Source organism: Folsomia candida, unplaced genomic scaffold (genome assembly GCF_002217175.1).
Source record: "Folsomia candida strain VU population unplaced genomic scaffold, ASM221717v1 Fcan01_Sc001, whole genome shotgun sequence".
Taxonomy (NCBI): Eukaryota; Metazoa; Arthropoda; class Collembola; order Entomobryomorpha; family Isotomidae; genus Folsomia; species Folsomia candida.
Window position 1 is genome coordinate 25,322,100 of NW_019091193.1, and position 13,417 is coordinate 25,335,516.

Genomic DNA, 13,417 nt, shown 5'->3' on the forward strand with positions numbered 1-13,417 from the left:
CATTTTTTCAGAAGAAATAATTTATACAATAAAAAGCAGTGTCGTTTTTCAGTATTTTAATAATTTTAAAAGTAAATTCTTACAACAACATAATGGAAGAGAGGCGAAATACTGGGCACGAGTCACATTGTTAATGTAATTTATGTACTAGAGACGTCACAATTTATGGTAGTAAAATAACGGATGAAAATAATTTTGTTTGTTAACCAATGAATTGATCAATTAACGATCTCAAATTAATCATACTCATTAATCAATAATTGATTAATTTATCGATTAATCAAAGAGGCCTGTAAAAATAATCTTTGTGGAATCACATAAACGCGTGCATACCCGTTGTTGTGTCTGCATTGTTCCGCATAATAGTCACAAAAATTAGCAAAATAAGATGGCCAATGGTAGTGTGTCACATATATTGTTCTACATTTTCATAGCAAATACATCGTGTCAGACTAATAAGAGAGTAGCGTATGGTAATAAGAGTTCCATTTTTGTTCAATATCATTGTCATTATCATTAAAGTAGTTACTAACAATATATTATACTCGTAACAGTAGAGCAATAATAATAAACTGGTATTTTGATCCAGTCAAAATACTGATTGTTTCACTGGGGAGTAGAGTCAGGACTTCATAATTAAGATATCCACACACCCGATTATCGGTCGTATGTGATAGCAATCGGAAAATACCACTAGTCAAAAACTCTTTTACCTAACATGTGGCATAATAATAAATAATAAATCCATAAGATAATAATAATAAATAATATTGATCAACCCAGAAATTCGTGTCCCCCAGTGAGTAACATGGAAGATTGTAAAGGAACGCTCAGCGCTCATAATCGTCTCGCATCTCATCTCAAATCTGCATATATATACATTTTCTGAAACACTAGGAAAGAAATTTCACAATTTTTTGGCAACATTGATTAAGGATAGTATGTGTTTGTGGGAGAATTGTGACCTTCCCAGCACAGCTGAGAAGACGTATACATTTACTAAAGGTATTCCGTTGGAGTTGGACAAATCGAGAAGGTGATGAAGAATACTCCCTCAGTTGCGAGTGGGATTGGCAGAGTTCCCAAAGAGGGTATACTCTCCAGAGCCAGACTGACCATGTATCATAGATGAAGACGTCTGAATTCCGGAGCCTACGGGCCCCAGCCGAGGTTGATTCGTTGGGTCAGGGGATTGGAGGCCCGAGGGGGGTGAAGGGACACCATAGGGGATGTTCAGCAAGGAGGATGGTGTTCCAGCAGCCGCAGCCGCAGCAGCAGTTTGCTGTTGGAGCGTGTCTAAAGCTGAAGTTGTGACTTCAGGGTCAGAGCCACATGTTGTTAGCACGACACCTAGAATTGTGATATGATAATTTGGTTAATACCTCAAAGTTAGATAATTATAGTTAAAGTGGACATTAATAATTGCATATTGTGTGCAACTAAAGCATAACATTCAAATATCTACAAATTGAAAAAGAGTCCCTTTACCAGGCATAGTTTCAGACGGCGGCCAGAGCGACGTTGTCTGTGGTTCATCCTCATCCCCAGCATCATCACCATATTCACCTCTGGACTCTTCGAGTGGAATATCTCTGAGAGTGTGGTTTGAGGGTGTGGGTGGCTTGGTGGATAAGAGATTAATGGCGTCCATCAACCCATAGTCTATGTCCGAAGGTTCTGTTCGACGACCAGAATCTGTTCAAAAACCGCAAATCCTATTAGTTAATCATGTACCAACTCAAATACATTTAACACGAAATGTTATTCATATTGTTGTGTACATATGTGAGAGATTATTATCATATGAGTGAGATATGTTGGTTGGAAAAAGGCAATAGTAATCATCAAATGTAATCTTAGACCAATAATGGTAGGTCGCTAGGCGCGTAACAAGAGGTTACGATTTCGATACCGCTTTCGATGCCGGTTGCATTCAATTTTTGCTCACTTGCCTTACTCTGACCAATATATTTTCCAATACATATGCCTACCTGTAGTACTTCCAGGGGGTTGATTAGCAGGGACTGACCATCTGCGACTAAATGGGAATGCGGACGAGAGAGCGAAACCAGCTCCAACTCCACCACCTCCACCACTAGAGGAACCTCCACCATAGCTACTGCCCGACCCATATCCTCCGATACTAGAATAATTTCCCCCGGAGGAACCAGAATTGCTGCCACTGTTGTGACCACTCCCACTGCCGATGGTAGGATTTGCAAACGTGTGGGTGTGAGCAGACCAGCGACGGAAGAGGTAAGGTTGGTAACTATCCCCTCCGTATGGCATGAGCGGACTTGGAGGTTGCGAAGGAGTGAATTTTACGGAAGGACTGCTTTCAAAAAGACTTTTCGTCGACAGACGAAAATAACAAAATATAAATTTAGTACAACCAAAAACGAGAAGACAATACATTAGTGAGTACATGAGAGGAGTATTGTCTACCTAGACGTGCGAGATCTTCCACCAAAAGGGTGTAGATGAAGACCGCCCGGACCAGGGGATGAGCTTCTAGAAGAGAATGAGGACACGCCGGAAAAGCTGCTTCGGGGGAGGCTGAATCCAGACATACAGCTCTCAGTGCTCTCTCGTCGGTCCGAAGATGAGCTGAAGGACGCCATAGTGGGCGAACGAGCCATATGAGTATCCGGACTTCGAAGGAATGAGCCATGAGCAGAGGATGCGCAGGAAATGTACAACTGGCAGAAACGCCACTGGATTTGAAAGAAGGCAGAAAAACAGGAGCGAAAGACCTGAAGAGGAAAATCACAACTATGCACTTTAATCAGCTTTACTAGATTTGTCATAAATAAATACTAGGATACATAATAATCATGTGTTGTTATTGCTACACTGAGAACGAACCTCGTAAGTATTTGCTGAGTTGAAGGAAGCAGGATCATGCATTACACTCTGGACGGTTTCCTGAAAATCATAGTTCAATTCTTAGCGTTATGTTTCCTGAGAAGTAATACATGTATGCATACATAATGTAAGTAATTAGACATTAATTAAACATGGTTTATTCGTCAGGTTAAATATTTTAAATATTTTACCTGAAGCAGTGGGAGTAACTCGGAAATGAGACCTATACAGAGTTATGCATCATCAGTCTTTGTATTTTGAACTAATCGTGTTGCTCTCACCATTCGAGTCCGCAGTAGCAACTTTGTGAGCCAATTCCCAAGTAGATACGGATTGGGTGAGCATATCACTATCTATCGTCGTTCCGGACGACGTACAAGCCCCTAGAGCTATACAACACGGAGGAAATAATAAACAATAGTATACTATTATTATATAATAACACTGGTATGTTTTTTGGTCTTATTACCTCCAGGCCCAGGGGACAAAAGGCGCTCAAAGTTTTTGGCCAGCGTCACTCCACTCTCGCACAAAACTTCTAAACTCTGGAAACCAGAACCATAATTACTTAAATATACCTGGTAATAATTAGTCATCAGAAATCTCCTCCTTTAAATACCTTAATGTACGTTGATAAGTTTCGAATCATCTCATGCAATGAACTTAGAGCCATGTTTGTATCACTCATAGTACCCACCACACGAGGAGCCCTGTTGGTTATTATAGCACGACAGATTGTAGACTTATACTTCTCTCGTTCTTCAAGTTGAAGACTTCAACTACAACTTGACACTTATTTAAAAACAATTGTTCAGCTTCTGGCTGCTTAAAAATATTTTCCTGTCACGGGGTTTCTATCTTTGCGTTCGACAATGAGGTTGCAGCGTGTTCGGGAAAATACTGACTAGGAATGTAGTTCTGTATGGAATAAAGGAAAATAAAAGATTAAATTTAGATCCAAAGTTGGTCAACCAAGGTGTAAACAAATACCTTGCAAGTATGAGACGTTGAGTACATTCAGAAATTGTCATTTTTGTTGAGAGGAAGTAAGGCTATTGGAATAATTGAAGGGGGTTGGATTAATCGTGGGTGGGTCGTTCTTACATCCAAGTATTTAACCCATGGAACAGAAAAAATTGCAACGACGAACCATGTTTAACGTTAGCCCAGGGTCAGTGCAGAGCGTTTAGTTTTGTGCAAGTCTCCGCAGCAATCCAGCACTATTTGTTGTCTTCCTTGTATAATAATACTCGAGAGAAGCAGAATATTTTTGTAGGTGAACAGTTCAGCTGCTCCGAGGAAACTGTGTGTAGTTCCCAGATTTCGATGGGAAAAGTGGGATCGCTCGTCGTCTCACTCGCTCGCCCGATGTGGCCACCACTTTCTCTGCGCTTTCTCCTCACCTCCCCGCACTCCCCCTGAACTTGAACTTCTCCTCCCCAGCGGGACGTCCTCCTTATTTTCCTACTCTGCCCTCACCAAGGTCTCTTGTCCCATTCTTGTCCCAGCTGAACGGAGCTGGCCTTGCGTATCCAACACGGAGCTGGCTATAAATATTCGTATCAGCCAATCAATTGTGCCCTTCTTCTTATTCTTGCTGTTTGGGACATAAAAGGTAAGGTCATTGTCAGGTTATCGGGGGACGTTTGGGGACAGACCAGGACTGTGCATGCATGTAATTATGGAGTGTGCACAAAGGTCAGACGGCAACGCAACAGCAACAATTCTCTCTCCTCGTGGATGGCGATGGTGGCTGCTGATGGAATGACGCACATGTACTTTCTCTCGCTTTCTCCTGTGTGGCTCTAAATAAAAGCAGTAGTCAAATGCCAGGGTTGAATTTCACGAATCTCTCTCTCTGACTGTAGTTCTGCTATGCATCTCCTCCAGAGAGAGATCCGACCATTGTAGAGACCATTGCATTTACGAGGGAGACCTGGATGGATGGAGAAAGCACACGAGGATTAGGAAAAGAAGAGGGTACGATGATGCTGGGATTCCTCTTTCTGAGAAATGCTCTCCTTCCACTTCTCCAATAACAACAATGAGTGAATTGAGGGGATTTAGTGTCGTCGGCCCGTTCTCATTTCTCCTCAACGCAGGCAGACAACACTTTTATATTTTTTCTCCAACTCTTTCCCAATCTCATCTTGTTCCCGATTTCTTTCTCCAAAAGTTAAATAAGTTTGGTCCAATTTGTTTGCTCAAGAGTTGGGAGCTCTCTCCTCGCAATCATCATAATAACATCATCCTTATGATCCAATTTATTTTATACAATAACAACAAGGTCCTCATAATCAGATTGAGATGATGATGCGCATTTCGCATTTCAACGGAAATGCCAGGGTACACAGGACGGCTGCTGTTATTTGTACAGATATATACAGGTGCGAGATCAAGAGTTTTTTGCTTCTAAACATCTAAACTTTTCTGCCTACGTGACAATTATGGGAATATTTAGCACAATTCTCGGAATTATCAAACTTTCCTCCGTGTGAACAAATATGAATATCGTGTCTAAAACTTGAACTCGAGCAGCTCAAGTTCCAATCATCAAGTGTATGTAAATACATTATGAAAAGGTTGCTCAATTGACATTATGCAAATATTGCTTTCCAATTCCAACTATATGCTTTGCGTGACGATTGAGCATAAGGAACTTTGGTCGGTACAACAGTTTTGATATTGCATGTAATGTGGTCACTTGGTCACCTATCATATTTGTAACCGAGGGGGCTGACGATTCCATAAGTAATGAACTCACTCTTCCCCTTGACCGAGGTGGCTAGTCAGCATGCTTATTGTCATTCAAGGAAAAATGCACTGTGGAGAAAGTCCGAGGCACGAGTGGAACTATGCAAATAAGTCGGAGAGAGGTAATGATGGAAGTCAATGGGAAACAAAACTTGTGGTTGTGATGCTTTTTCGCACAGTGAATCCAAAACCGAATGACGTTTGTTCCGAGCAAATGACGTATTCTTCCACACAGAATCGAGTTGTATGCAATGCCAAACGTACCGAAACAAGGAAGGAAGGAGCTGCTACACTGCTACACAACAACCACCTCGAGGAGAGAAAAGCAGAGAGAAAGTAATTATGCAGTGTATGACCTCATTCGCACCATGGCGAGTGGATGAGAGGACTTGTACCATACACAAAAGTATTTAGTGGATATTTACGAGCGTCCCAAGAAGGCGACCTTGACATTGGTAATCCCTCCTCTCCTCCAATTTGTATTTGTTTTTAAGCCAAGTCAGGGCTTATGGAACCATCATGTCTGCCCGTCCGTCCGTTCGAGATAAGATGGGAGCCAAGACTGGAGTTCAAATTTTGCAAACATGCATACGGGGCAAAGTTAGGAGTTATGTTCGAAGATGAACAAAATCGGTCCAATGTTTGACCGGTGGAGGTCATGTAGGGTGTAGTATTATGCACCAACATTTCAAAAGTGTCGGTAATTTGGCACATGTGACACCGAAGTTAAAAGTGAGGAAAGTGTAAAAGAGTGACCCATGCCGTTTTTAAAAGTTGTCATTTTCAGCTGAAATTTGGTATGGAGGCTAAAAAAACATTTGACCATCCCCACCAGGGGTGGTAGTGGTCGTCCAATCAATTCAGACAACAATTTGGATGCGGACTCTGACCCTGTCTCGGGCTAAATGCAGTGTATGTTTATGTATATTCATGTTTTTGTCATTACATATGTACATGCATATGAATAGGCAATGTGTATCCTTGCTCATAAGTCCAATGAGGCTACGAAAATTCACGTAACAATTAACAGTGCAGATTGCATACACAAACCCAGCTAACAGAAATTGTCCACCACTTTTTTTACATGCATGCTATTTGCTATTTATATAGAGGATATTCATTATTTCTTCGTATCCTTAGTATCGTAAAATAGTTTACGAAGATAAAACAAGGGGTCAGGTTTCGTAAAAATCGTAAGCGTAGTAACACGTTTTTCGATGACAAAATCTTACGACGCTTACAAAATCTCGTAAGCGTCCCCTAGCTGCACAGACCGAGAAATACACGTGCTCGATTGGGGTAAAGTCGTGGCAATCTGGGGTTCGTGTCAAATTCGTGTAAAATATTTTGGATACTCGTGTTTTTCTCTGTTGCAGAACACCAAAATCCACTGTGTTACAAAACACGTGTATTTTCCAAGGCAAAACTCGTGTTTCATATCCGTGTATTTTTGGTAACCAAGTCAGGGAAATACTCGTGTTAAAAACGTGTTAAAATGGTGTTTAGTTATTCTTTCCAAATGTTGCCTCCACCGCTAAACTTAATAAAGCACAGTACAGACACGGCAAGATTTTTGTGGATTTATGATAACAATTTATTTTAAGTTTAATTAATTACATATTTCTGAAAATGAAAAAATCCCGAGATAGACAGATGCAAAGGCAAGTTCGCAGCGCTGTAGCTGACTTTAATTTAGTTATAAATACTGTGTCACCAAATTTAACGGAAAACTTGGAAATTTCAACAATCGACGAAACTTTATATTCGTCCCAAGCTGAAGTCGACAGGTTTGAGGTTGAAAGTGATAGTGCTTCGAGTGTGAAATCAGTGTCAAGTGTTAATGGTACGAGCACCGAAATTGATTGTGAATCAGTCACCGATTTAAGTGATAAGCTAAGAAGTTGGACAATAAGTCATAACATAACCGCTTCCGCAACGAGTGACCTGTTAAAACTTCTTCATGGTCATCATTGTTTTAAGTACCTGCCCCTTGATAGTAGGACTTTATTGCATACCCCGAGGGCGACAGCAGTTATTAATGTACCACCCGGACAATACTGCGCGTTTGACTAGGTAGCATCAATCCGCAAAATAATTATGCAACGCGATTTAAGAAATACAAGAGTGGAAATTCAAATAAATATTGACGGAATACCATTATACCACGGCTCGTCCCAACAGTTCTGGCCAATTTTAGGCGCAATTAATGACGATGTTTTCGTAATTGGAATATACTCAGGTCAACAAAAACCGAATTCCTTAGACGACTTCTTCTCACCATTTCTTCAGCAGTTGGACGAGGCCCCAAGACAACTATTAATTAATGGCGTTGAATGTAAAATTAAGTTGAGTGCCTTGATTTGCGATGCCCCTGCGCGTGAATTTGTGCTAGGAATAAAGTGCCATGCAGGATATAGTTCTTGTGGAAATTGTACTATTAAAGGAGTATACTATAAAAACCGAGTAATATTTCCATATGGCAACCACCCTGAAAGGACCGATGCATCATTTCGTGCAAGACTTGATCCACAACATCACCATGAAGCTACATTCATTGAAAAAACCGACTTGGATTTGGTCAGAGACTCACCAGGGGAGTATATGCATTTAGTGTGTCTTGGAATTGTAAGAAAAATCTTATTCTTGTTGACAAAGGGTAAAAAGTGTCCTGCCAGATTGCGGCCCCATCAAATCGAAGAGATTTCAAATGAGCTACTAAAACTTAAAAAGAGCATACCATGCGAATTTGCCCGTAAACCTCGCAAATTGAAGGACCTTGAATATTGGAAAGCCACGGAATTTCGTCAGTTTATACTGTATACGGGCCCACTGGTTTTGAAAAACATAATTTCCAACGACTTATATGAACATTTTATGTCACTACATGTTACAATATCGATTTTGGCTGACAAAGTTCTTCATATAACACACAACAACTATGCAAATGAATTACTTAATTATTTTGTCAAGCATTTTGGAACACTTTATGGTGAAGAAAATATGTCGTTTAATGTGCACGGACTCCTACATTTAGCAAGCGACTGCATTAATCACGGCCAACTCGACAAATTTAGTGCATTCAAATTTGAAAATAAACTTCAAGAAATTAAAAACTTGGTGAGATCAACAAATTGCCCCTTACAGCAAGCGCACAGAAGACTGATCGAGAGGGAGAACCAAATCCTTCCAGCCGCCTCCACTCCATTCGTGCCATGCCTAAACTCGCCGTGGTCGTATTCCAACCCTCCAGCCTACTTCGCTAATTGTTCTGAATTTTATAAGAAGTTTCAGAACACATTATTTAAATTAAGTGTTTTAAGTGCAGATAGGGCGTGTGAAATACTAAATGGCGATATTGTGATTATTAAAACATTTCTTAAGAAAGACGGGAAGGAATTATTCGTTGGACCACAGTTTATAGATAGGACTAACTTTTACTCGACTCCGTGCCCATCTTCAGTGTTAAATATTTATTTATTGTCAAAACCTGGGCCAATTAAGTGCTTTAATACGTCTCAAATAGTGAAGAAAGTGATTTTACTACCGTGTGGCACTAAATATTTAGCGGTTCCTCTCATTCATCTGTCGGCATAACCATCACTAATAATTTAAAGTGAAGAATTTTATGCGCCACCGTAATAATGTCCACTAATAATTTTGTTCTTGTGAAATTTATTGACACTAATGAAATTGAGGTAGTGTCAACTGCATGGTTATGCGCAAATAATACTAAATGTGCATGGCCAAATTACAAAAATCCAAGCCGAATTGTTAAAGCTGTTGGTCAACATGAAGCTTCAGAACAAACCTGGTCAATTCATGACGGGCATAAATTTGGTAATTTTAAATAAACTAGTGAATATTTGGTGTTGCGTTTAAATGCGATTCTTTTCAATTGCCATTTGTATTACAGCAACTTATCGCGAAGCCCTCCAAAAACTTCCAAAAGTGATGGACCAGTCAGACGCAGATGTTGGGAGCGGAAATGATAAAAACAGGTTGTGCCGAAACAAGGGAAATGCGAGCGACAGTTCTGGAAGCGATGGGGACGACTCACTCAGTCCTAAGATACCACGTCCGCCCATGATAGGCAAAAATTGTTGTAATTTCTATCATGATTGTTGACCAATAGCTACATTTTAATTGATGTTTAATTAATCATTTTAATTAATTTTTTCCCTTGTAGATTTACAAAAAGCTGGGCTGAAAGAATCAACTGAAGGGGAGCCGATTCCAGGAGGGAAGTCTAGCAGAAATAAGACATTAAGCAATAATAATATGCCGTTTAAGCTATGCTTAGGTAAGCTTCATTTGAAATATGTACATAGATTGATCATATTTTTATTTATCTATGCACTTTCTGCATACGCATGCAATAATAAATTTATTGTTTGCAGCTAATCAGGACAGTACCATAACTGTGAAAGGTACACAACCGGAAGTTATGGGTGGGAATCAAATATCCAACGATAAAGGTGCAGGCACGTCTTCAACAAGCAACGGCGACGCCCAGCTCTCCATTATTGGGAACGATAACGAATCACCCGAAGTTGGAATACTTTCCGCTGCGCTGCCCAAAGGAAATTCGATAGGCGCTCAGCAATCATCCTTGGAAGTAGAAAATTTTCTTCCCGGTACATAAAGAACGTTAACTTATTATAAAAATTAGCTAATGTAAACGAGTTATTTGTTTTCATAGGAAATCAATTTCAGAGTTGGGTGGTCAGAAATATAGCAAGCTTAAAAGTTCAGAATCGTAACATTCAGGATACCTTGGATGCAATATTACTTCATTTGGATGGACAGAAAAAGCCCCAAGATGAAATTCGTCATCAAATTCCACTGATGAATATGGAGGATGTTAGCAAGGGGGCCGGCTATTATGAGATTTTGGCCAACCGCGAGTCCCTGGTAAATACATTTCAAATATATTATTCGTCTAATCGGATAAAGTAAATTTTCGTATCTACTTCAGGTGACACTTTTAAGGCAGCGTGGTTGTAGTAATGTTGCAAAGTGTACACGCCGCATATTATCAAAACTTTGTGGGGATCAGTTGGCCAACTGTTACAATTGGATCGGGTCAAGAGGAGGAAAATCAGCGTTCTGTGATGTATGGATGAAACAAGTAGTTTTCGGTAAATGTGTTCACGTACTATTTTAAACCTAACGCGTATAATACATATCTGAAACAACACCACGTTTAATAGTGGAAGGTCACGTTAATTTTTCTTTGAATATTTTAGATACGGTTCGTCAAAGTTTACCATCAAAGGCAGTGACAGATGACGAGATGGAAGCCGTAATTAAGGAATATTTGAAAGCAGCAGCAAAACGGTTGAAGAAAAATCATTGTGCTGATATGTATGTGAATACAATAACTAAATCCCGTTAAATTTTAAAGTTTATATTCATATTAATCTAATGTGTCAAATCATAGCGCTGGGACAATTTCCGATGGTGGATCAGACTTTATTAATCATGAGGAGTCGGATGACATATAATTTTTAACCATTAATCATTGTTCTCTGTTTGTTATGATTAATTGAAATAATTAAAATGAAATAAAGGCATGTCATGAACGGGAAAAATTGTGGCAATTCTCGGTGTTTATTTAGCGTAAAACACGTGTTTATTTCATGTATAAACACGAAAATTAAACGAGTTTATACCCTAATTATAAACGAGAATATCACGAGTTTTACACGTATTAGTTCTGTCCTAGACACGTGTTATACACGAATTTTACACGAGTCTGACACCGCAAAACGGCGACAATAACCCCCAATATTCACCATCTTTTACACCAAATCTTCACGTGTTAACCACGAGATTTCGTGTCCGCGGACTGGTGTTTTTCCCGTGTATTTCCCGAGTTTGTGCTACCAGGGTCGTAAGTTATTTTACGATACGAAGAATACTAAGGATACGAAGAAATAATGAATACCCCTAATAGAAATCTAGATCCTTCTACACAGTTGACAGTCCATTTATACTTCATGTGCATAAAAAATTATACTAACGTGGAGCTCAAACCCACGGAGCCTCTTAATTTTTACTTGATTGATTAAACTGGTTCGCATCAAGAAGCATAGTTAAGCACATCCGTGATGACTTGTGGATAAACCATAAATAAGAATATAATTTTTTCTCATTATGGCCACAAGCACGGGAAGGAAAGTGAATCTGTCGGCTGGAGAAAAAGGTTAATGGTCAAATTTTTGGTCAGATTTTTACCAGTCAATTGCATTAATTCGGTATGATAAATTGGACAAGTCAAGTGTCTCTCACAAAATGCGCATGCAATTTTGTTTAGGCCATAATATCGTTGGCTAAATTATAAGCGAGCAATCTGTTCTCCAAACCGGATGACTGAAGAAATTGAAATAGCTCAGGTTTGAACATGGTTTGAAGCCTTCTTCGTAGGACGTGTTCTTTCGTCGTTGCGGCCTGAGAATCTTTTGCTAGGTGTACCTTAAAGTGGGATTTATTTAAATATTGTTCTCATCCATCAGGGACAACAAGCACATCAAACGAATGCGATCATAAAAATAGGAATAATTGCAATATATTTTGAAGACCTTTGCTAGACATAAAGCTTGCTATTGTCTTCCCTAATTGCTGAAACATTGCATGTCGATTTGACTTTCTCCTCGCCAAGTGCTCACGCTCACCCATCCATCCATAATATCAATACATATCAATATCAATCATAGAATAGGAATAACATATCAATCCAACTGCCTAGTAAGAAATCATGGGTTAGCAAAGTAAGTTGAGTGAGCTAGTTGGAATTTCCAACTTGGAAAGCTATGAGAGTTGAGACTTGTTGAGACAACGGCAAAAGGCAGGGTACACATGCATATGTATGTACATCAATGAATGTCCTTATTTGTGTGCGGGGTGCTTTGAGAAAGAACACGACAGGACAGGGCACTAGGCCTTTGTGCCACGATTAGGTATAAATATAGATTGGTTTGACATTTGATTTGATTTTGTTTAATGTCTCGCTCACTGGGGCGGTGGTGGTGGAAGGAAAGGAGAGTAGTTCCCCTTTTGTAAAGTTTTGGGTCAATTAAGGCATCTACGCCAACAAGCAATTCCTAATGAAATCACTTCCACGCTCGAAGGACCACTCACTCGATCATTATCCACTCCACTAAACTAACAAGCTGCAAGCACAAGCCATTAAAAAAATTATGGAGAAAATAAAATACCTGTTGGAATAAAGTTTTGTCATTAAAATAAAAATAGAATTTTCCTTCCATCGCGAGATCATGCTGTCGTGGCGTGACACTTTTCTGACATGCACGCATCAATCTCTTTGATATGTACCCATCCATAAACATAATATAGGCCGGAGAGGTAGGGACTTGTGTATGATGATGACAAGGGCTGAAGTGGGGACCATGTGTGGACACATCTCTCGAGTGAGATTCATAAGAAGAAACTCGAAAACGACCACTTATTAGACTCGAAGAACCTTCATTGGAGATGGATTTTGAGAGATTTTGTAATTGATGAGTGGTTGCTCGACACCTTCCTCGTGAATTTAGTGTATTACCACTCAAGTACTCTTTATCCTTGTTACATTTTCGTCGTACAGATTTGTGGTCCATCCGTGCCCCTGCATTTATTAGGATCGTCCATAGTCCATAGGATATCGTTCGTATGAGGCGCATGAGTCCAACCTACATGTTTAATACATGACGAGAGAGGGAGAAAGTCCAGCCAGCCAGCCCAGTGGGATGCCGAGACGATGGGACCAGGGGAAAGTGCGAGGCAGAGGCGGACGGAG

At 39.9% G+C, this 13,417-nt stretch overlaps 2 protein-coding genes across 3 annotated transcripts; one reads left to right on the forward strand and one right to left on the reverse strand.

Moving 5' to 3' along the window:
* Positions 1 to 41: 41 nt before the first annotated feature.
* Positions 42 to 4,183, reverse strand: LOC110842057. 2 transcript variants are annotated; one of them, XM_022087770.2, is made up of 11 exons: positions 4,016 to 4,183; positions 3,856 to 3,917; positions 3,485 to 3,783; positions 3,335 to 3,410; positions 3,147 to 3,254; positions 3,057 to 3,088; positions 2,866 to 2,925; positions 2,446 to 2,753; positions 1,992 to 2,347; positions 1,489 to 1,695; positions 42 to 1,350 (listed from the first exon to the last, which is right to left on the reverse strand). In XM_022087770.2, the coding sequence occupies exons 3-11, from the start codon at positions 3,551 to 3,553 to the stop codon at positions 1,055 to 1,057; spliced, it is 1,512 nt and encodes a 503-aa protein (XP_021943462.1). In that variant the 5' UTR covers positions 3,554 to 3,783; positions 3,856 to 3,917; positions 4,016 to 4,183; the 3' UTR covers positions 42 to 1,054. The 2 variants fall into 2 exon arrangements, with proteins under 2 accessions (XP_021943462.1, XP_021943461.1); XM_022087769.2 differs by having other exon boundaries at positions 3,856 to 4,183.
* Positions 4,184 to 9,227: 5,044 nt separating this feature from the next.
* On the forward strand, positions 9,228 to 11,210 carry LOC110845313. The gene is made up of 8 exons (XM_035845286.1): positions 9,228 to 9,456; positions 9,533 to 9,721; positions 9,806 to 9,919; positions 10,017 to 10,253; positions 10,319 to 10,530; positions 10,595 to 10,757; positions 10,866 to 10,983; positions 11,060 to 11,210. The coding sequence occupies exons 1-8, from the start codon at positions 9,261 to 9,263 to the stop codon at positions 11,121 to 11,123; spliced, it is 1,293 nt and encodes a 430-aa protein (XP_035701179.1). The 5' UTR covers positions 9,228 to 9,260; the 3' UTR covers positions 11,124 to 11,210.
* Positions 11,211 to 13,417: the final 2,207 nt, after the last annotated feature.

What these genes read in the sequence shown, in the direction of transcription:
- LOC110842057 (XM_022087770.2), bottom strand. Translation starts at nt 3,553, where the DNA reads ATGAGTGATACAAACATGGCTCTAAGTTCATTGCATGAGATGATTCGA. An exon ending in TGCTACTGCGGACTCGAATG is followed by an intron (nt 3,089 to 3,146) that starts GTGAGAGCAACA and finishes AACTCTGTATAG; the next exon opens with GTCTCATTTCCGAGTTACTC. An exon ending in ACTCAGCAAATACTTACGAG is followed by an intron (nt 2,754 to 2,865) that starts GTTCGTTCTCAG and finishes TTTCCTCTTCAG; the next exon opens with GTCTTTCGCTCCTGTTTTTC.
- LOC110845313 (XM_035845286.1), top strand. Translation starts at nt 9,261, where the DNA reads ATGTCCACTAATAATTTTGTTCTTGTGAAATTTATTGACACTAATGAA. An exon ending in TCATGACGGGCATAAATTTG is followed by an intron (nt 9,457 to 9,532) that starts GTAATTTTAAAT and finishes TTTGTATTACAG; the next exon opens with CAACTTATCGCGAAGCCCTC. An exon ending in AAAAATCATTGTGCTGATAT is followed by an intron (nt 10,984 to 11,059) that starts GTATGTGAATAC and finishes GTCAAATCATAG; the next exon opens with CGCTGGGACAATTTCCGATG.